Source organism: Erpetoichthys calabaricus, chromosome 12 (genome assembly GCF_900747795.2).
Source record: "Erpetoichthys calabaricus chromosome 12, fErpCal1.3, whole genome shotgun sequence".
Classification (NCBI taxonomy): Eukaryota; Metazoa; Chordata; class Cladistia; order Polypteriformes; family Polypteridae; genus Erpetoichthys; species Erpetoichthys calabaricus.
Window position 1 is genome coordinate 163,511,898 of NC_041405.2, and position 23,041 is coordinate 163,534,938.

Below are 23,041 nucleotides of genomic sequence, written 5' to 3' on the forward strand. Positions count from 1 at the left end.
TGCAATGAAAGAAACATACAGCAAGTTCAAATGTCCCATTTCACAAACAATAGTCCTAATGAAGTCCTTCTGTGATGTAAGAATAAAGCCGCGTGAGTAGTTGTGTTACGACAAGTGTGACGTTCAGCTGAGCTGTTCTACAACCTGACACTCACATATTGTAATCTGGATTATGTGTTTTCATTTGATTTCAGATCGAATGTGTTTAATAAATTCATTTGAGTGTGTAATCATGTGGCCTGATGGGTGTTCAGGGGTTTAAACTGGCCAATACGGCAGAGAGTCAGCGTCCTAGCCAGTAGTTCTGTGGTTAAATGATGACGTCGATGTTGCCTTCCTTTAATTAACATGGAAAATACTTTAGCAGATTAAACATAGAGGAGTCGGAGTCGAAGGATTTATCTACCGACTCCACCGCCCTGCTCAGATGTCGGTGTGACGATCAGCAGGACGAGGACCAGAGCTGACCTGGCGAGTTTTCAGTGTTTGTCTTCTACTGGCATGTCCTCAGTTACAGGAGATTTAGTGTCTTTAATGATTTACTGCTGCAGCAAAACACAATGTGGACAATTCGAGAAACACGGAGAGGAGTGAGGCATTCAGCTGAGTCTGGCTATGAATTTACTTTTTATCATCTTACAAAGTGCAGAAAGCTCTGTCACACCTCGTATCAAACATGGCGGTCCGCTCTCTTCACTATCCAATGTAGTGAGCTGCTGCTTTAAAAGCACGTGATGATAGAAGCCCACCAGGACTGGCCCCGGAGGGTCTTCAAGTGCGTCGTTTTTCTTGTACGTTTCATTTCTGAACTGAGTGAGAGGTTTACTGACTTTGAATTGCTCCTCTTTTATAGCCGATGACTTGAATGTGGAATACGACTTATGAAACTTTAGGTCTCTCGCTGACAATAAAGGACAATGGGGATGAGTGTCATCATCATTGAAATGGAGTGAATTATTAATTCTGGTTGGTTTTCAATGAAGAGCTTTTAATATTTTACCACTTTGTAACTGACATCACATTCTTAGGTCTGCCAAAAACATCCTGTCACTAACTAAAGAGGGAGAAATGAATGACATCCTTTAAGTGCGGTGGTCCACGTTCACTCGATCTTTTAGGTCGATGTTTTATCATTTCGTAACGAACCTATAAGATTAATTGAAATGAGATTTCCAAACCATTATCTGTGCCTCAAAACAAAACAAGAAGCCCAGAGACTTTGTCCAAACTCATCTGCCTGCCTGGCACGGCTCAGCTCAGGGCTGGCACTTACGTGGCGACTCGCCCGAATCCCCCTGGTGGGCTCATTGAAGTGCGGCCTACACGCTGAGCGCACCTGGTGGCATCGACCCGGCGGGCGTGTTAGTAACGTTCACCTGCCATCTGGTGGTATTGCAGTTCCTTTAAATTGCTTTCTCTTCCTTTCACTTAATGGAGGAATATTTTGGACAAAATTCTGAACGTGAATAATGAAATGTGACAGTAAACAAGTAATAATACAATTGTGTCAGCATTAATAATGAAGTGTGTGATGAAGTTTGTTTTTGGTTACTTATTTCTGTGCTGTTCAGTCAAGTCTTTATCCGGTTATCTCACAAACGCATCAAATCCACCTTGAGATGAAATCTGAACGCCCCCAACCCCTCAGAGTTGACAGGGTGGTCTCAGCTCTTCTTCACACTTTTCAGGTCTCCATGTCAGCGAATCGGAGCTTCGGGGGGATTCCCTTTTCATTTTCAGCCTGAGTTGTTAGTGATGTGAGTGGGCTCAGCTCCAGCTCATGCTAGCTGTGGATATTCTGCGTTCACTTAAATCAAATCACCTTTTATTTCTCATCACTTACAGTTATACACACAGCGCACGTGGTCTGTCGCTTCAGAGCCTTTCCTGTACGGACCTCGCGGTTCACAAAGAGTTTCATCTCAAGAACTCTAAACGCACTCAGTCAGCCCATCAAGTGCTCCTTGTAGACCTGTCTGGACTTACAGTATAAGTCCAATCACCTCACTGGAAACTTGGGATACAGTTATAATATTACACAATCTGAGCCACTTTATAAAGCGCGTATTTACAGATGATGACGATATCATTTGTAAGATGAAATGCAGCAAAATATGTTTATTACATTATACAGATAAAACTTTAACTTCATTTAAATAATCTGTATTGTTAATAATTCAATTTGTGAGGACACGGTGTTGCAGTGCTAGTGACGAGCTGACGCCCTGATTGTTCCTGCCTTGCGCTGTAATCTTGTTGGGACTGACGCGACACTGGAAGGATAGACGGATAGAATAATTAAACACGTACTATGAAGATATTTCAATGTTCCTTAAAAGTTTTGAAGAATCTGAGTTGTAAGCTTACAGATGGCTTGACGTCTATTACAGAGCTGATTGTGTGGCGATTGGGTACTTGGAGAAAGAAAAGTAAGGACAGGAATTGGAGGTTAGTACGTTTGAAAAGACAGGACTGCTGCGATAAATTATTTCATTGAAGGTCACGCACGGCACAGTAAGCATCTTGTGGGACTCAGAAACAATCTGTGGACGAGGCGCCTGCTCGTCACTATCACTGTGCCACCATGTCCCCGTGTTTAATAACACACTTTAACTCCTGTCATCATGAAATTGATATCACGTATACATCTCGGTATTTTAGTTATTCAGAGAGCTGTAATGTCACAAATGTCATGGATTCTGTGTCCTGTCGGAGGAAGAGAAAGCCCAGAAGCACGTAGTGATTCACACACACAGAGCACATAGAAGAACAATCACAGAACAAATCATTTAATGTGCTACTTTAGTTACAATGGGATTGAGAAACTAGTAAATTAAACGATTTTAAGATGAAGTTTATGATATTCTACTTTAATGACAAAATAAACTACGTGATTAAAGTTGACATTTCGTGCTTGTTTCTCACTGTGTCCCTATTTTTTTTTTACACTGTTCCCTAATAAGCTTTCATGTGACACTCAGACGGTGGGCTACGACTCCCCTTTTGATGGCGACTTTGATATCTGACCACTTCTTTTTTATTTCAGGCCCTGTGCGACTTTGTGAACTTGAGCTTTCGAGTTTCTTCGACACTCTATGTCACTCAATCAACTTCCTTTGGTTGATTATTCCACTGTTTAAACCATCAAGTAGTACGTTTTTTCATTGCCTCCACTTGGTATTTGCTGAAATTCTTCTATTTTCCCCCTGTGCTTTTCCCATTGTCTTTTCACAGAAGGCTATTTATATTGATTTGCATATTCAAAGAGGGGGCGGCACGGTGGCACAGTGGGTAGCGCTGCTGCCTCGCAGTTGAGAGACCTGGGGACCCGGGTTCGCTTCCCGGGCCCTCCCTGCGTGGAGTTTGCATGTTCTCCCCGTGTCTGCGTGGGTTTCCTCCGGACGCTCCAGTTTCCTCCCACAGTCCTAAGACATGCAGGTTAGGTGGATTGGCGATTCTAAATTGGCCCTAGTGTGTGCTTGGTGTGTGGGTGTGTTTGTGTGTGTCCTGCGGTGGGTTGGCACCCTGCCCTGGGACTGGTTCCTGCCTTGTGCCCTGTGTTGGCTGGGATTGGCTCCAGCAGACCCCCGTGACCCTGTGTTCGGATTCAGCGGGTTGGAAAATGGATGGATGGATGGATATTCAAAGAGGTGTAATTCTGGGAGGAGTTGGGGCGGGACAGCAGGCGCGTGCACATGCGTTACTTTTCATGCTGACCAGGATTTATGTAGCAGAGGAACGTGGAAGTTGACATTAGCACAGATTTATGCATCTGGATTTTTTTGTGCGTACGCACATTTCTGCATTTTGTCCGTACACCATGTTTTAGTGCGAATTCTACGCACGCCGTTATGCATGAGGCCTCTGGTTATCAGAGGCCTGACAGCAAAAGAAACAGCAGATTTTGTGGGGTGAATTATTAAGCAATTGCTACTTTTACTTTTAACCCGAAAAATGATTCTTTCCTTAATATGCCAAATCTTCAAAGGCAGGCTTGTTTGGACTTCAGCCCTGGCTCACACGTGCAGGTTGGTGACTTTCTCGTCATTTCCTTTTAGTGTTTGTAGTCATGCTACTTGATATTCATTCAGCTCTAAGTATTTTATCGTATTGCGTTCACTTTGAGTTGTTTGGTTCTTTTTGTTTTACTTGTTGGCTGAGGCCAGTGGCATCATGTGGAAGTGGACGTTGTGTTCGTTCTCTACGTCCATCAGAGTACAGTTACTAAGACATCACAGACTCCATTATGGCTGGCATTCTGCGATGTTTCCTTTTTCGTGCTTGAATCACAAGTGGATGTGCGCCGTTAGCACATTTAAGTCACTCACTGACACCCCTGCCTGCTGTACGTGCTGTGAGAAGGGCGGCCAGCAGTAACGGCCACAGTACGACAAGCAGGTTGGCTTTTCATTCTCCACTCGGTGGATTTACGTGCCGCTTGTTGAGAGGGACATGTTCCTTCATTTAAGGGGGCAGTTATGGCTCAAGCAATCTGTGCCTTGTCCGTTTATGCACTGCATGTTTCAAACCAATGTCTGCTCCACGGTTTAATTCTCATAAATGCAGAGAAGATCCTAATGCTGTCACCGTCCTGCTCCACAGACAGATTGAGGAGATCGTTCCTCCCCCAAACTATGCGACTCTTCAATTCCACCCAGGTGGGTAAACGTTAACATTTAACATTATACAAAGTTATTGTCTGTTTTTCACCTGCATTATTATCTTTCTTTAATTTAATATTATTTATTGTATCATTATGCTGCTGCTGAAGAATGTGAATTTCCCATTGGGATTAATAAAGTATCTATCTATCTATCTATCTATCTATCTATCTATCTATCTATCTATCTATCTATCTATCTATCTATCTATCTATCTATCTAATGGACGTATCGGTTGTAGTGCAAGTCGTGTTGGATGTTCCCCAGGATATCTACGCTGACCAAGACCCTGTAGACATGTCTGATGAAGATGTCAGGTGGCAGCGCTGAAGGCTCTCTATAATCTTGAGGCCTTCTTTTTGAAACTCTCCATGTAACTGAGAGGGCGACACACGAAGTCATTGAGCGTATTGATCAGTTATTTTCACGGTCAAAGACGCTCTTATTAAAATACTCAGAAAACATAACTTCTCCTTTACTGATAGTGTGTAAGTGAAATTGGATGAGCGTGTTTAGCACAAACCCATCACATCTGAAGCTCCATTATCCACGGCTAAGAGGACATATTTCCAAACTTTAAACCTGTTGAGCACCTTATCGAGTCACCACAGTATTCCTTCATGGATGTCTCTCATCTCTTTGCCAAAAAAGCAGGCGTATTTGAGAAATTACAAGACATCCCCACCCAGCAGCCTGGCCAGTGTTCATCATATCGCAATGGCGTCTACTGTCAGGGAAATCCAGGCCTTCATCTGAGAGAAGGGAAGTTATCTGTCATTCTCTATAAATGCCATTTTGAAATTGGGACTTCAAAGAAAAAATACAAAGTATGTGCAGTTGATTGGACTTTGGCTCACCTTCCAGTGAAGTGTTGTGCTGCGCTGCACTCCATACAACGTGCCGTTCTAGTGGTGTGTGACAGTGGGGGTAGGCAGACATGTTTGTGGCCCTCTTGAATGACATACGGACGATGGAGGACACAGGTGTCGACTGTCTCAAAGGCACACTCCTCTCGGTTGTTGCTGCACGTGGCCTAGCGGGTGTCAATGAAGATTTCAGGCCAATGTGTTGCCGCCTTGCAGACATCAGATGCAGTCAAAGGTAATTGTGAGATGAGGACAAAAGAGCAACACCATCACCTCGTTCATGCAGCACAGAACAATGACAGTGAAAATGACTGTGCTGTTAAAAACACTTGCACCCTATCTGACCACCTCTCATATTTCCATCCAATCACAGGATTTCCAGCCGACATCTTGATGGCCTCTTTGACGGTGTGCTTCCTGTGGAGCTTATCCTGGGTTTGGAAGGTATGATAGGCAAAAAATATTTTTCTCTGTATGATTTGAAAAGGGCAACGCTGTCTTTTCCTTCCCAGCATTCTGACAAGGTTCACCATCCCCACATCATTCTGCCACTCCAGGAACAATTGGTGAGAATGGGCATGAGAACCGCACTCTCCTTGGACTGCTTAGACCAGTTCTCAGAGGCTCAAGAGTAGCAGAAGGGGACAGGAGATTATAATGGAAGACATAGTAGAACTTGCTGTGTGTGGTACATCCAGAGACGACACTGGACAGTACACGTCTGTTAAGATTTCCCCACCTGTCTACTGCGGCCATCATTATCTTGAGCGCTACCCTCATCTCCTAAAGTGCTTTGGTCCTCTAGTACATCTCGGGACAGTAAGGTCTGAGGAGACACACAAGGTGTTCATGAAACACACAACTTCAAAAGTGTTTTAAAACGTTTATCAGAGAGACACCAAGAATGATGGCTTTTCACTTGGCACCACCGAGACTTTGGAAGCCACCAGTGCAGACTTCACAAGTGGACCCTTTGTTTATTGAATCCTCGCCCACAGAGGCACGGGCGCTTGTATGAGCTTTACAGAAAGCGGTCATGTACTTGGCGCAAAAGAGGTAACCATCGATGGCACACCTTTCGTGGTTGGCATGTTGGTCTGCACTGGGGCACAGGCGGCCATGCCCGAGTTTAAGGAGATTACAGACATTCTGGTTATTGCCAATGACATCTTTGAGACTTGGTGCACTGGACACTTGCGCTCATATGAGTCGACTGCTCACAAAGGAAAGGCGTATTCTGTGAAATCTTTACATCAGCTGAAAGATAAGATGCCGCTGTTTGCCTACAAAGTGTCAGGAAAGCAAATTCTCTCCACTAAACGTTTCAGTTCAGTTTGAGTAAAAGACGAGTATCACATCCAGCAGCCATCTTTCTTTTTGTCTGGTGGCTTCTCTTGAACGGAGTGTTAGATTTTAAGGTGAAGATTATTGTTAACTAGTCTTGGGACATAAGATGTTATACATGCTATGCTATTGCAGGATGACGCTTGAATTGGGATGTTCTGAGTTTCTTATAAGTTTCTGTAATAAAGTTACAATGGCGGTGCCTCTCAACTTAAGGGTCATTCTTGATGAAGAAAAGGCCGTAAAGCTCATCTCGCCTTATTGTCCTGAGAGTGTTAATGACCTTCTATTAGAGCTGAAAAGTAAACTGGACCTGGCCTGTGACTTCGGCCTGCAGTTTGAAGATCCTGATTTCGATAATACCCTCTGTAATTGAGTGAATATCGAGGCTCTTCCATCAAAGGCCATGGTAACGATAGTTTGACCAGTGGGCACCGATGACACGGCGGTGCTGTCACATAATACAGATTGACCTGCGCCTCTCAATAGGTGGCCACAAGTCTTTGTCGCTCCATCGTTCTCCTATGACGTGGCAGCTGTGCATTTCATGAAATCAAAAACAAACACAAAGAACACCCAAGTAGCAAACAAATAGGGAAGGCGGCGGAGAGCATGTGAGGAAACACCTGTGCTTAAAAGAGAGGGGCTCTAAGACAGGACATGATGGCTGGAAGAACAGCCTGCGCTTCAAGATGGGCAACTCCAGAACAAAATTAAACAGAGAAGACGCAGCCATCCATGCAGGGAAGTGCAGCAGGTCAAACATTAAAAGACCCCGAAGAGGAGAAGTCAACTCCTTCAGGTGACACTAAGGACACATTAGAGGCCATAAGGCTAGAAATGGTGGAGGAATTCAAGAAGGCAACTGCAGAGAGAGACATGATGCTTACCTGTCAGCACATGCCATGCAGCTTCGCACTTCGGCGTGAACAAACTGTGACTGGCGCTCCTGCCATGGCAGAGCTGAAAGACAGATGGCCAGCCCTGTTTTGTGAGTAAGTGGAAATATCACAGACGCATTTAACAAAAACTATGTGGCTGTGTCGGGAATGCTGACCACTTCAGAAGCCGTTTTTGAATTAAGAGCTTTGTCATTTATATTCTGAAGTCACATTTCTATGTGATCAGTGAAAATGTTTCAGATACTTCTGTCTGGTTTGCTTGTATCCAAATCTTCAGAACATACCATTCAAAAATGTCCTGTGACCGTCTGTCTTTTTGTTTTTCAGAGATGCAGGATCATTCAGGTTTATAACGTGCCTTCGTGTTGGGTGCAGCTCGACTGTGAATTGCACAGAATCAGCAATCAGAACTTGACATTCTCCTTCTTTGCTGGACTGGAGAAGAATACACGAGCAGGAGAAGACAGCAAATGAGGAGCAGGTCATAAAGTTACTAATGTATTAAAGTGGAAGATGAATATATGAAGATGAGGACAAGAATGACGTAAATGCAGCAAGCGCCGCCACCCTAGCGGGCCTACCACTCAACAGACCTTCAGAGATGGCAAGCTAATCGATTACTTCTTCAGTCTGCGGTAACAAATCCATATATACGTAATAATCCATACTACTAACCGAAGGTTGTAAACCGGATGTCACGGACGCAGGACGCAGGGAGCATCGAAGCGCACGCACACTGCCGCACTGCAACGAGCCCGCACGGATAAACACAATGAACGCAGGCGCCTACAACGCGCTTCTGAAACACCACAGGCAAACGAAACAGCTCAACTAACGGAAATACAAAACCAAGCCCATAGCTAACGACACAGCCACAGAAAAAACAAAAACGAGAGGATTCAGCGCATATTTGAATCACATTACAGTATTACAGTACGGAATCCACAAAGGTCCAGACTACACAGCATATGTACGCAGGCGCCTACAACGCGCTTCTGAAACACCACAGAGTCACGGCTCAAAAACGAAACAGCTCACCACATTACAGTATTACAGTACGGAATCCCCAAAGGTCCAGACTACACAGCATATTTGAATTAATTATTAACAGTCCAGCCACAGAAAACACAGAAACGAGACCAGATGGATAAACACAATAAACGAACGCTCTGTATTAAACGTAAGTGCCATTATAATTCCTAATAGTAAATGATGTATAGCTAACAGAGTCACGGCTCCGAAAAGAAACAGCTCAACTAACGGAAATACAAAAACGAGCCCGTGTGGAGAAAAACAATGAATGCAGGTGACTACAACGCGCTTCTGAAACAGCAGAAACACAGGAGTCACGGCTCCAAAACGAAAGAGCTCAACTAACGGAAATACTACACAGCATATTTCAATCACATTACAGTATTACAGTACGTTAGACCAGATACCACTTTTAATGCACCGGGCTATATTATTGACGTTGATCAGATAAACAACCAAGTCATTGCATTGCTTCCTGGAGAAAGCCGCCTCTTTCTAAGTACTGACAATGTGGATTCTGAAGACGAAACTGAGCATCTTAATTTCCCCTTAGAATATTTAAACACTATTAACCCGGCCGGATTACCACAACACAATCTTAACCTTAAAGAAGGGACAATAGTCATGCTATTAAGAAACCTTAATACTAAACAAGGTTTATGCATCGGGACACGGTTAGTCGTGAACACCATGACAGACCATGTTATTGAAGCACAAGTGCTTACAGGATCACATACTAACAATGCTGTTTTGATTCCTAGAGTTGACCTTACAAGTTCTGACCTGGAATTACCTTTTAAACTTAGACAACGCCAATTTCCCATTAAGGCTGCATCTGCCATGACAATCATCAAACCCCAAGGACAGACCATGGACAGAGTAGGCATTTACCTCTCTGAGCCTGTATTTGGACATGGACAACTGTATGTGGCCTTCTCAAGAGTTCAGCGTTCATGTGATGTTAAAGTTAAGGGTTTAAGTTCTCCATACCAAGGAAAACTCATTCAAGGACAAGACACCATCATTACTACAAATGTTATGTATAAAGAAATATTGGATTAACTATTTGTAATCTACCATTTGATGACTTCTTTAGTTCCTATGTACTTCATGTACACCTTTACACTCAGATATATTGCATACATATATATGCAGCGACGCAAGGACATTTTGTGCTTAAAGGACATAACAATTACAATTCTATTTCAATTTAAATATATTGATGAATATAAATACAGATATATGTATTTAATTAAATCCATACCCTCCCAGAACACTCCCACCCTCCATCGTGTGTCATCCCTCCAGCGATTGTATGGAGCACAGAGTGACTGCCATTCGTTCATTTGCGATTCGTTAGAGAATCAGGGCTTACTGGTATAGAATTTAATAGACTGTAGGCAGCATGTCTCCCTCCAGTAGCCACTGTTAGCTGCAGTTTTACGTATTTCTGCACAGTTTCGTCTATGGGTGTTAGTCGCATAAGAACATCAGGTAACCAGTCACGTTACATACCCTGATATTAGGAAGACAAGCTGTTGGTACCACTGTGACGAGTTCATAGCATGGGAGTACTGGTGTGCAGGTTTAGGATCATTTCATAATTGTCGGTATTAGTCCTCGAGTGTTTGAGTTATTTTAATATGACTTTAGAACAGACTGAGTGTTTTTTACAAAGAAAAACGTGAAGCTGTCGGCAGGTGCGGATTAATGCACAGGCTGGCCTACGCTGCAGGGGTCTGGGATTGGCCAAACTATTTTGAATTATTGTTTTAATTTACTAAAAGAAAAACCGCCTCCCTGATGCCCATTGGCCAGTAAGAAACATTTTAAATGTAAACAGCTGATTGGGTAGATTAGGGTTCATACCACCCCACTGTGTTATTCTGGGTAACTGGACATCAAATGCCCAAAAGAAAACATGATAGCGGAGCACAACGGCTGAAAGGACAGCGTAACCAAGAACTGCTAAAGAAAATCCCTAAATTGACTGGATATTCCATCCATCCATCGTCCAACCTGCTATATCTTAACACAGGGTCACGGGGGTCCTGCTGGAGCCAATCCCAGCCAACACAGGGCACAAGGCAGGAACAAACCCCGGGCAGGCCGCCAGCCTACTGCAGGGCACACAAACACCAAGCACACATTAGGGACAATTTAGAATCGCCAATGCACCTCACCTGCATGTCTTTGGATTGTGGGAGGAAACCGCAGACACGGGGAGAACATGCAAACTCCACGCAGGGCTGGATATCTCAAGGCTGTCAAATCTTCATCCAGTCAGCAACAAAATGCTGATCCGCAGGACAGAGGCTTTGAAAGGCTTTTCAGACACAAGATGGTTGGCACACACACTGGCAATAAAAGCACTGCATCAGAAGTAAAAGTTAGCTGATGACCCGAACCAAACCCTTACTGCTCGGGATGAAGCCAGGACACGCTACGCAAAGATGGACAAACTACAGCAGCGTTTCTCAACCTTTAAGTGTTTGCGACCCGAGTTTTCATATTAGTTTTTAATCGCGCCCCCCTAATGTTTTTTTGAAACCCTATTAAAATGTATTCCTATATTTTGTGCTGCTGATACACCGCTACAAGTTTAACATTTCCCTATAAATAGCGTAATCACGCCACATATGGTAACATTTGCGCCCCCTTTTTTGTTACTTTGACAAGACTGGCACTGCTCTGCAGGCACTTGATTTGGATTTACGTAACGCTGTTGATCTCATCAGCTCATTGAGTTATGAATTATTTAGCCGGCCTGCGAGATGATTTTGACAACTTTGAGAGTGGTGTGAAGAACGTCACCAACTGTGTCCACCACACTACAAAGTGGACACACAGAGGCAGATGAACCCATCAGGCCGAGACAAGTTCAGAACAAACGTTTTTATCGCCGTCACAGAACGACTCGTCGCCGAACTGGACTGGAGGTATCACTCCTACAAAGACACTGAGCAGATGTTTGGATTTTTGAACAATATTCCCTCCATCTCTGTAGAAGATCTTCGAAATGTGGAGCAGCTAATCTTCAGAAGAAATATGCCGGTGATCTGGAGGAAGATTTTGTGGATGAAATTGGACAATTCAGAGAATTTATTAAAGAAAACAAGGACATCTCAGCAAGGTCACTGGTGCGACTTATATGAGGAAGAAAATGACAGTCAGTGTTTCCAAATGTTGACATGGCACTCCGGATATTTAGGACTTTGCTGGTAACGAATGCTAGCGGGGAGCGTTCACTTTCAAAACAGACCGAGATCCACGGTGGGCCAAGACAGACTGAATGAGCGGTCTCTGGTGTCCATCGAAAGTGATATTCTGCGCTCAGTGGATCTTACCAGCCTCATCAAGGACATCGCTGTCAGGAAAACAAGGAAGAAAATCTTCTAAAGGTAGGAAAAGGTGTCTTTACTGTATGATTGTGTTATGACTTTGTGTTACTGTGTTGTAGTTTTATTTGATATATATAACCCAGCCACGGGGGGTACACAAACCAGTGTGTTTCCTCATGTCAGTCACAAGCCCAGATAAATGGGGAGGGTTACGTCAGGAAGGGCATCAGGCGTAAAATGTTCCCAAAATAAATATGCAGACAAAGATGATCAGCTGTGGTGACCCCTAATGGGAGCAACCGAAAGAAGAAGAAGATTTGCTTTATCTGATATGTGATTTTACCTCAGTAAACTACTACTGCCGTTATCACACCGGTTGGTTTAGAAAGCTAAAAGCGGTTACCAACGTGCAGATCCACCGGTACTTTACTATTTATAGTAAAGGCTGTCGGGGTCTTTCTGCGGATGTTGGCATCTGCTAGTGTGCCCCAAGTGGGCACATTTCGGCTCTGTGATATTCCCAGCACGTTATTACACGTGGCATTAAATCATTTTTTATTTCCTGGTAAAGCATTGTGAGTATCCTCTGTAATAGGGGGCCCACACAAAGAGTAGCCTAGGGGCCCGTGACCACCTTAATACGTCACAGAGCTGTTTGCCATCACTTGTGTTTTGCTCAGTGTATGTGTAGAGGTAGACCACAACATCTGCGGCTAGCTGGGATAACAAACTGTAGACTGTAACTTGTACAAGCATAAGAAATATCCGGTGAGTTTCCTTTCTTGAATTTCGGATGAAGACAACATGTCTGCCCTCGTTCCTCTTCAGCCACTCTCTGTGTGTGTGTGTGTCAATCACTTTAGAATTTCTCACAGCTCTTGGGCCGATGCACTGGTGATTTGATTTGACTTCATATGTGCTCTTCATCTCCGCCACCCAGAGAGGCCGAGTGGCTCCTTGGAGTGGATGATGGAACTCGAACCAAAGTTACCGGCCTTGAGAAACGAGTCTGACTGAAGTTCTTAGTGGGTGTTGTGCCACAAGCGAATGTGCATTGTGCTGTCAACACTGCCAGCCTTCAGGGTTTTTATTCTGGTTAAACTATTTCAACAAGGAGCCAAAATATTTACTAACATTTTATTTTGTGTTCGGCATTTTGCATAATAATTTCTATCATAGTTTGTCTTGCTTTGAGTCGCATCGGTTCATTTTCAAGAAATCTAGCAAAATGTCAGTGCTGTAAGTAAATCTAACATGCTGTGATATAAATCAGCTTGCTCTGAGAAAAATCAGAGAGCTGTGTGATTCTTATTGGTCATTTGGTACAAAACGTAACTGGTGTTTTAATAAACATCTACCTGGTTATCCTGTTGAGTATTTCTATTGAGTTAATAAATGGGTGAAGACAATCAGTTTCCTTAATTGAAGTGAGTAGGAACTATTCATCCATTAAGCCATCCATTTTCCAACCTGCTGAATCCGAACACAGGGTCACGGGGGTCCAATCCCAGCCAACACAGGGCACAATCCCGGGCAGGGTGCCAACCCACCGCAGGACACATACAAACACACCCACGGGCCAATTTAGAATCGCCAATCCACCTAACCAGCATGTCTTTGGACTGTGGGAGCAAACCCACGCAGACACGGGGAGAACATGCAAACTCCACGCTGGGAGGGCCCGGGAGGCAAACACCCAGGTCTCCTAACTGCGAGGCGGCAGCGCTACCACTGCACCACCGTGCCGCCAGTAACTATTCACTATAATGTTACTACAACATTTGTCTGATATTTCACCTGAACAGACAGAAGTGAGTTAGTTCAACTTACATTGTTGGATTTGTGTAAAAACAGTACATTTAAGGGATTCCAACATCATTCTCATTCATCACAAAGTCCAAACTTTCAATAATTTTAAGTTCAGCTCAATAAATACAGTAGTCAGTACAGTTCACTTTACTTACGTTTAAATGACTATAAACGCTTGAGTTGTTCACACACAGTTCAGAGAATTAGTGCGGCTCAACTGATTGAATCATTAAACTTAAATGGCTTAAGGCAATCAGTGTTCTCACCCCATTTGAGTTTTATAGCTCAGCAGTTTTTACAGTGCAGCTAAAACAATCGCTGACAAATATGAAAGAGCATTAAGGCAGGGAGGGACGAGGAACAAAGCACGTTGTGAATGGGGAGGACAGACCTCAGCAATAACTCCAGACGACACACTTCATTGTCCTGGTGTACTGCAGTGGTCCTGAAGCCCGTCATCAGTCCGCATCTCCGCCGTCTCGCTCTTGAACAGCAGCGAGTCGCCATCACAGGAGCACACATCGCATATTCAGCACTGATCTTGGCTGTCAGGCCAGTCACACGTCTCCACCTAATAACCCTCAGCGTTCACATATCATATACCTCAGTATGGAGAGTTCCGTTACTGCAGTCTTACTGACTCTCAGGCACCCGCCATTGTTCATATCACATGATCAAAACAGGTACTTTCTAGAAAAATACAGAAAAATGATTGTGCCATAAAATACTGTATAAGACTTTCTCTTAGGGGTAATATAAAAATAACGAGAAATGCTTTTATCATAGTGAATAATTAAATAGCAGCATCACTTTTAAGAATATGAGAATCAGACACATGCTAGGTGCACATTGGCCCAGGGTTCAAATTCAACTCTTACAATATGCTGAACTGCTGAAGATTCCTGAAAGAGAAACTGAGATTTGACTGCGATAGTCGGGTAACGCATAAGGTGAGGGGCATCAGCCTGAGGGTCCCACCCCAGAAACTTGCCAATGACAACATATGTTTAGTAAAATGAATCGGTCCAGTAGATCCGTTTCTTCTTGAAGACTTCTTGTTTTATTCATAAGGCAAAGACTGTTTCCCCTTTCTTGTCTCATCATCTAAACTGTTTTATGTTTCACCTCTCCATACAACGTGAACTCTCACATGTCTCCCAAAACAGCATTTACTGCAAGGAGGACTGCAGTGGATTGTTATGTGCATCTTAAGACCACCAGTGCCCAGAGTTCAATTAGGAGTAACAGGACGCCTGCACTGTGAGACTCCTGCCGTGTGAACTCAAACGACATTTAAAAGAGCGGCGCTTCCTCCTCTCACGCCAGTTTCTCCATATGGCTGGGTCTGTGCTCCGCAATGTCACGAGCAGCTCTCGTCCCCTACAGTCACACAGCATGGGCTCTGCATTGTTCCCAGTAAATATCGAGATGGTGGAAACATTTTGATTATAAATCCAAAAGGACCAAACACAAAGGGGACACATCATTTATGGCACAGGTTGGCATTGTGGCCAGCATTGCGTACGATTTTACAATTTTCTTTTTGTTTTAGTCACTTTGGACTGTGACTTCCATCAGCCTGATGTCCAGTTTCTCCATTTTATTTTTTGCCATGTGCTCCCAGTGCCCTGGTCATACTGCTGTTTTTTGCACTTTCTTGGCTCCACCGTGTTGTCCTTCTTGTCCTTCTCCCCATGTATGACGTTAATTGTGTAGATCTGTCGGACACCTTCACCCATCAGCTCACCTGACAGAGATTTACAGTATGTGGGGTCAGTTTCCTCTAATGGTTGTAGTCCCAAGGATCAGAGAGGAGTTGCACGTGATGGGATATCCTCTTTTTTGTAGGTAGTGTGCTTTGTCTTATTTCAAAGTTCTTTTTGGTGCTCTAAACGGTGCGTCGAGTCGTCTGTCTTTAGGACGTCCATTAGATTTTGCTTCATTTTCTGGAGCACTTGGTGGAGATAAGAAGGCCCTGAAAGTTCCTTTGGGTTAGACCTGCTGATCAGCGTACACTTTCAGGTGTTTTGCTCCACATCTGGCTTGTCTCAGATGGTGTTTGTGTATAATTTTCTATTTGCCTCTTCATTTTTAAAACTTAATAGTCACTTAGGATTGAGACACCAACTATCCTATGCTTTGTTAGAGCGTTTTTCTTCAATAACTTTGTTTGCTTAGGGTCTTTTTTTCCTCTGGAAGAATTTTGAAGTCCCAAATGACTAACATCTCCTAGTTTTTTTGTTATTCTATCAGTACTGCGGTCCCTGTGTCTTCGGAGTGTTGGCAAGTTGTATTTTTTGCGGAGTCTTCAGTGAAGTGCACTGGCCACTTTATGTCTGCGTGTAGGAATCTTTGGTCTTCAGGACCGTGTAAATGACTGCCTAGTGAGTTACTCTTTCCTGCTCTATCAGGCAGAATCAACTACCTGCTTTCACATTTTTCCTCTTTATTGTGAATTTTTGAGTGGACCCGAAGGTTACTGCTGTTGGAGAATTGCTTCCCACATTCAGAACAGGAAAATGGCTTTTCTCCAGTGTGAATCCTTAGGTGTTGATTTAGATTACTTGTTTGTGAAAATCGTTTGCCACATTCGGAACAGCAGTAAGGTTTCTCTCCAGTGTGGATGGTGGAGTGTTTCTGTAAACTACCTACTTGCGAAAATCTTTTGCCACATTTCAAACAGCAGTATGGTTTTTCTCCAGTATGGACTCTTGAATGTTTATGTAGACAGCTCCTATGCAAAAATTGTTTACCACATTCAGAGCAGCAATGGGGTTTCTCTCCAGTGTGATTTCTCACATGAAGTTTTAGGCCGCTCCTCAAACAAAATCTTTTGCCACATTCAGAACAACAATAAGGTTTCTCTCCAGTGTGAATTCCTTTATGGCTGTGAAAACTGCTACGCCTGGAGAATCGTTTCCCACATTCAGGACAGAAATAAGGCTTTTCCCCAGTGTGAATTCTGCTGTGGATCTTAAGATTGCTGTTACTGGAGAATTGTTTCCCACATTCGGAACATGAATATGGCATTTTACCAGTGTGAAATTGTGTGTGGATCTGAAGATTGGTCCTGCTGGCATATCGTTTGCCACATTCAGCACAACAATAGGGCTTCTCTCCAGTGTGGATTCTTGAGTGTTTATGTAGGCTACACATTCGTGAAAATTGTTTTCCACACTGAGAACAGCAGTATGGCTTCTCTCCAGTGTGAACTATTTTGTGGTTCTGAAGGTTGCTCATTTGTGAAAAACGTTTACCACATTCCAAACAACAATATGGCTTCTCCCCAGTGTGAGTTCTCATATGATTGGCAAGACTGCTCATGTCAGTGAACGCTTTGCCACATTCAGAACAAGAACATGGCTTTCGTCTTGTATGACTCAACTTATGTTTAGCAATTTTCTCCCAGTCTTGGCAGACCTTCTCACTTGCTGAATTTGTATCACAAACCTGTTGCTGATTGTTGATTGTGTCTACCTTCGCTGATTTCACATGAGGCTGTACACTGTGTGGCAACAAGGCTGGTGCAGTCTCTGGTCCAGAAGACAGTTGTTTCACAAGTTCATTTTGCAGTGCTCTATGTTGAACAGATATCAGAGGAAGTAAAGATGGAGAGGAAGTTCCACTTTCTGGTAGATCTGCAGTAAGACATAAATGCATAATTTCATGTAAACACAAGACATTCAGGAAGAAGACAAGAAGTACAGAAGGCTCATTACTGAATTCCAGACAACTCACAATGTAAGGCGCCAGGTATTGTCATTGAAATGGTGAGACTTTATAATTGAAAGAACAAACGGGTTTGACTAATTAACATCTTAAGTGTCATAAAAATTGAACCTGAAATGTGGAGACAAAGATCTGCCACGTGGTAGAGAAGGAGCAAAGGAAAAAGCAAATGAACTGCTGATGAACTCCTGATTGTCTTATGTGTTTATTGAATTGTAAAGTGTCCTTGAGTGTATGAAAGGCGCTACATAAATAAAACTTATTATTATTATTATTAATATATGAACTAGCTGGCCTGGGACACAATAAATCACGGACTACCGGCTCAAAATTTATATCCAAGTGCAGAAGCATCAGCTTATTCTAAGGAGTTCATTACCCAGGGCAGTGGATATCAAACCCCCTTCTGCTTTTCCCTGACTGCGACTTCCAAAGCAGAATGCTCCACTGTCTGAAGGGGCAGCAGTTTTAGCAGCCATAACGGAAAAAGCAAATGAACTGCTGATGAACTCCTGGTTGTCTTATCTGAAATGGTTTTGCTCTCCGTGTCCTCTGTGTTTTGCTCTGTGTGGCGAATCCTCTAACATTAACCGTGTCCTTTCAAATCCTGGACTCTGACCAAACTTTGTCAAATCTCAGTTAAGCTTTCAAGTGGCTTCCACTTTCATTTCTTTGCATCTTTAAATACACATAATGGAGAAACACAGCAGCTGAACAAAGGACTCCACAGACCAGGACAGAAGACCACCGCTGTTAACATCCCCGTCACACGTAAAGTTTATCCAGCATTAAAGAGTAAAGGTGACAGGAGACTAGGGGTGGGCGGTATGACCAAAATTCTATATCACGGTATTTTTCTAAATTATTCCGGTTTCACGGTATTCAACGGTATTTTTTTCCCCATGCATGAGTGGATGTTAACCACATTTTCCACTGGAATTACTGGCTAAGAATAACCTATTCCACTGTCAAGAGTATTGTACATTGTACAAAAAAAGCATTTTAATGTGCACATAAATATTAATACAGGTTTGCATTGCCCCATAAAGTGATGGTTTTCAAGGGGGTGGCACTAATGGAGAAGGAATCACATTGCATAACAGATGCAGTCAAAATATAGAATCTTTTTATTGAACAAATTTTGCAAAAACTTAAACTATAATTTTGACAACATATTTTCAACCATCCAAAGAGGCATTTAGACTTAGTAAAATATCCAGAGGTGCTTGTCAAAAGTTGTATTGCACTCAATACAGGTGTATGTCTTAGAAAAGGAATAAATAGTAAATATTTTTTGTAAACCAGCTACACTTTGTTAATGTTAACAATCTCTGTCCACTGACACGTTAAAGTGACTTTTTAAACAACTTTACCATCATTAAACTGCATAATATTTAAACTAATAAATAATAACAATAAAATAAATAATTGTATTATTACTGATAGTTGCACTATTATGTTCAGTGTAGAGAACTTTATCGCAGGTGTGACGAGGCTCCAAAAAACTGGATGTATGAATGGCTATCACACAGGTTTAACTTAACTATTGTATAAATGTTGGGTTTGTGATCTGCTGGTCGGAGACACGAACACAGAATTCAATGGATGTTCTTCTGAGCGGGCTTTCTTTATTGCACGCGTGTTGTCTCTGTCTGACGTACTAAAACCCCAGTTCCTATCCGTCCTTTTTCTTTCTCCACATAACCAATCACCACACGATAAACGTCTTTGTGAAATTAAAACTAGTTAGCCCACGGAGTGTTCAGAACTTTAAAAATATCTTCGTTATACATGTTTAATTATGCCATCCATTCAGAGTTGCTCCATCTCTGAACGAGTCGTCAGCACATCAAAGGATGAATATGAGCAAAACATACACTAGCAGGGTCAATATAGCACAACAAAACCCCTCATCCTACATGACTCTGAAAGGAAACTGAAGCGCCGAGTAAACCCACCAGAAAAACATGCAAACGCAAGGCAGGCACGCCGCCGTGCCCCCATATGATTAATGCATGCTTTAATGCATTTCACCATGAAAATTATATTAAGTATTTATTTTAGCATTCTAAATGTTCAGAGAGAAGGAAGATCATGAAGTGAATGTATTCTGTGCGGGGTTCGCTGCCGGCGCCTCCTCGTAGTGCAAGAAGAAGTCAGTTTAAGAATCACTTAACACAAAGCATTTAATGTGCTATATAACTTAAGACGGGGTTTGAAAACATGTCGTCACACTATTACACAGTACCCAGGTACATTACACTGTATTGAAAACAAATAAAACACGTACAACTTGGCTTGCAGTATTATCCAGTAGTATAGAAACAGTATTTACACATGTGACCTTTTAAAACTAAAGTATCTCCAGGCTCTCTGTCCATTTTCACCACGCAGCATTCCTTATGCTACCGCCCACTATTTGGTGGTGTAGCAGTGAAAAAGAGCCCTAGTGCAACGAATCTGTTTAGCGGTGTAGCAGTGAAAAAGGTCCCCACTTGAACAGTTTCCCGCTGCGCCACGTTCTGAACGTCGTTTAGGCAATTTAAACCGGTGTTGCGGTATAAGAAAAATCCATATCATAAAAAAAATAAAAAACGGTTTTCGGTATGAACCGGTATACCGCCCAGCACTACAGGAGACCATAATAAATATGCAGGATAACATTTAATTTTCAGTTCATAATTCATAAATAAAAACAAAAAAGCATTTTCAAACTGTGTGTGCGTGTGACAATGACAGAGCACATTCCTCACTCAATCACATGGAGCTTCACACAGACATCTCACTTTAGCTCTTACCTTCATCACAATACCCTGAACATGACGCTTTCTCAGTCATCTTCACGTCACAGTCTAGAGCCTCGGCCTTCACCTGTACACACTGAGGTCCACTCCCTGTAAGGCCAGCTCCAGTCACCTCGTCATTTGGACACACCAGCTCACAGACTGTCTCTGATTTAAAGTCTTCTGCCTTGATGCGATTTAACATGTCAGGTTTTTGTAAGTCACTGGTATCGGCTGTTGGCTCAGACTCCTCTTTAATGACAACTTGTCCCCATTCACAATCCTCCTGTTTAGTCTGAAGTTGCCCAGACTCCCACTCACAGTCTTCTTCTTTAATGTTCTCCATGGTAGACGTGGAGTTTCTGTCCTTGCTTGTCGAATTGTTTAGTGGCTGTTGACACCTTAATGTTCAAATGTCCTTAGCAGACAACCTGCCCAGGTCCCCCACGATAAGGATATCAGCTAAGGATACCAAGCAAGTAGGGGGCTTTACTGACAACAGCCAACACAAGAAGCTGCATGGCAAGTGATGATGGGTCTGACCTTTTGGCTTTGCCCATCAGAATGCTGGAGGATTTTGCCCCCGTGGGTCACTTAAAGGTCCATGCCATCTATCCAGTCATCTATAAGTGAGCCATGGTGCTTTCTTCATGTTGATTGGCTAATACAGTTGTTTACTAGCTGTCGACTTAGCTTGCTGGTTGGTCCAATCTTTGAAAGCTGCTCTCGTGTTGGTTCTTGCTGTGCATCACAAGCCCTAGCGCCCACAGCACATGTCATGACTCCTCTCTTCTGAGGTCACCTCCTGACATTTTAGGCCATCAGTGGAGCCTCGTGGACACCCAGACACGTCTCCTCCATTTTGCATATCTCACTGGAAATGGCAGCTTCTCTTCTTCTCTGTAGACAGAAACAGCAGAATAAAACCCCAGTTAGCAAACTAGATGTCTTCCAAGATTTTAGTTCATATTAAGAAACTTTGTCATCAGAGGTAGGAATAAGAATACATTTTTAATTCAAAAGAACACACGGTCCTGTAGAATTGTGTTTTGTAATGACCATCAAGAGAAGTCGCTAGGAAAAGCAGGAAGACGTGTGCAGCTGTAAACAGCACGTCCAACTATGAGTGACCTCGTAAGATTATTAATATCATTGCTTACTCTGTGAGTGACGTCTTCATCCAAAGCGACTTACATCTGATAGACACAATTGGTTGCATTTCTTTTATTTTTTGTTCCCCAATTGAAGCACAGACTGGTGAAGTGACTTGTTCAGGTCTCACAGATCTGAAGCCACACTCTCGGGGTTTGAAGTCCAAAGCCTTCATCATTCTGCCGCACTGCCCGACTGACAAATATGGTGGACAGAAAGGCCCTTATTAAGGTATGCAGTACTTCTGATACACCCTAATAACCGATGGCACAGTAAATGAGGCCCACGGTCTTTTCCTGGGTGAAGCTGAGTAACACAGCGGTCACATTTATCACATAACACACTGAAGAATACGCCATCAGTATCCTCATCATCAGTACTGGTGTTTTACTAGGCTCACGTTATACTTTACAAGCCTCTGTGCAGATGAGACCTTGCTATCTAAAAGCAATCATGGCCCTGAACTCAAATAAAACTGCTTCATATCATTCTCTAAATGTGTAATGTGTATATATTGTAATGTATTTTTATTACTATTCCTTTTCTTGTTTTTCAACACTTATGCCTCACACTAAGTCGACAGCACCTTCAATTTCATTGTTCCTTTGTAAAAGTGACAGTGACAATAAAGATTTATTCATCCATGTAAAGATTTTCACCTGAACACAACATGAACGCACACCAAATCACTTAAAGACATCACTGAACATCTCGTGACTGGTGCTTGTAGAACTGACAGCAAGGAGACGTCACTCTTGTTCTGTGCATTCAAGCTGTGGGCAGCAGGCTGGTGGGCACCGAGCTCAGGCCTACACACCCCGCTGATATGGGATGGAGAGGTGCTGAGCTCATCCTCAGGCGATTGTGCACCATACTTTTTTATTACTCTTATTTGTTTGCTTTCTCTTGTCACCATGTAAAGCACTTTGAGCACATCCAGCGTGACACAAAGAAGTTTTGATGTTGCTGTGACTTACTGAAGATGTCGAGGTAGGACATGAGCAGCACTGCACAGTGTGCCCGCCGTCCCACAACGTAACAATAAGCTGCAGCATACATTAGAGCAGTGCTGTTCAAACTGAGGGCTGTGGCACTCCTGGCGAGGCTAATGTTCTAAAAAGAGTCTTTAAATGACTTTACGTAACTTTTAAATGAATAGAACTGAACATGATCGGCACTTGTTGAATGAAAGTCTTCCTGCATCGAGTATTTGTATTCAGACATGACAGCTGAAGTTCTCAGCCAGTGCAGTCCACCGGCAGCTGTCATGAGGTGTGCCAGGACACGAAAAGGAGGTGCAGAAGAGAGGAAAGGGGGCACAGTGGGCAAAGCGAGTCACCATGCCAGTCTGCGTTTCAGTTCTACCGAGTCATCTCCCCTGCCGTCTCACTCAGCTGACCTCGTGTTCCAATTCACATCCAC

General features: G+C 43.1%; 1 protein-coding gene across 1 annotated transcript in view; it reads right to left on the reverse strand.

Moving 5' to 3' along the window:
• Nucleotides 1–23,041, reverse strand: part of LOC114663207 (zinc finger protein 91-like) — a 103,753-nt gene that overhangs the window by 77,638 nt on the left and 3,074 nt on the right. The window contains exon 2 of the mRNA XM_051935436.1: nt 20,789–21,367. Within this exon, the coding sequence (XP_051791396.1) occupies nt 20,789–20,813 (25 nt within the window). The 5' untranslated portion in view covers nt 20,814–21,367. The remainder of the gene's footprint in view (nt 1–20,788; nt 21,368–23,041) is intronic.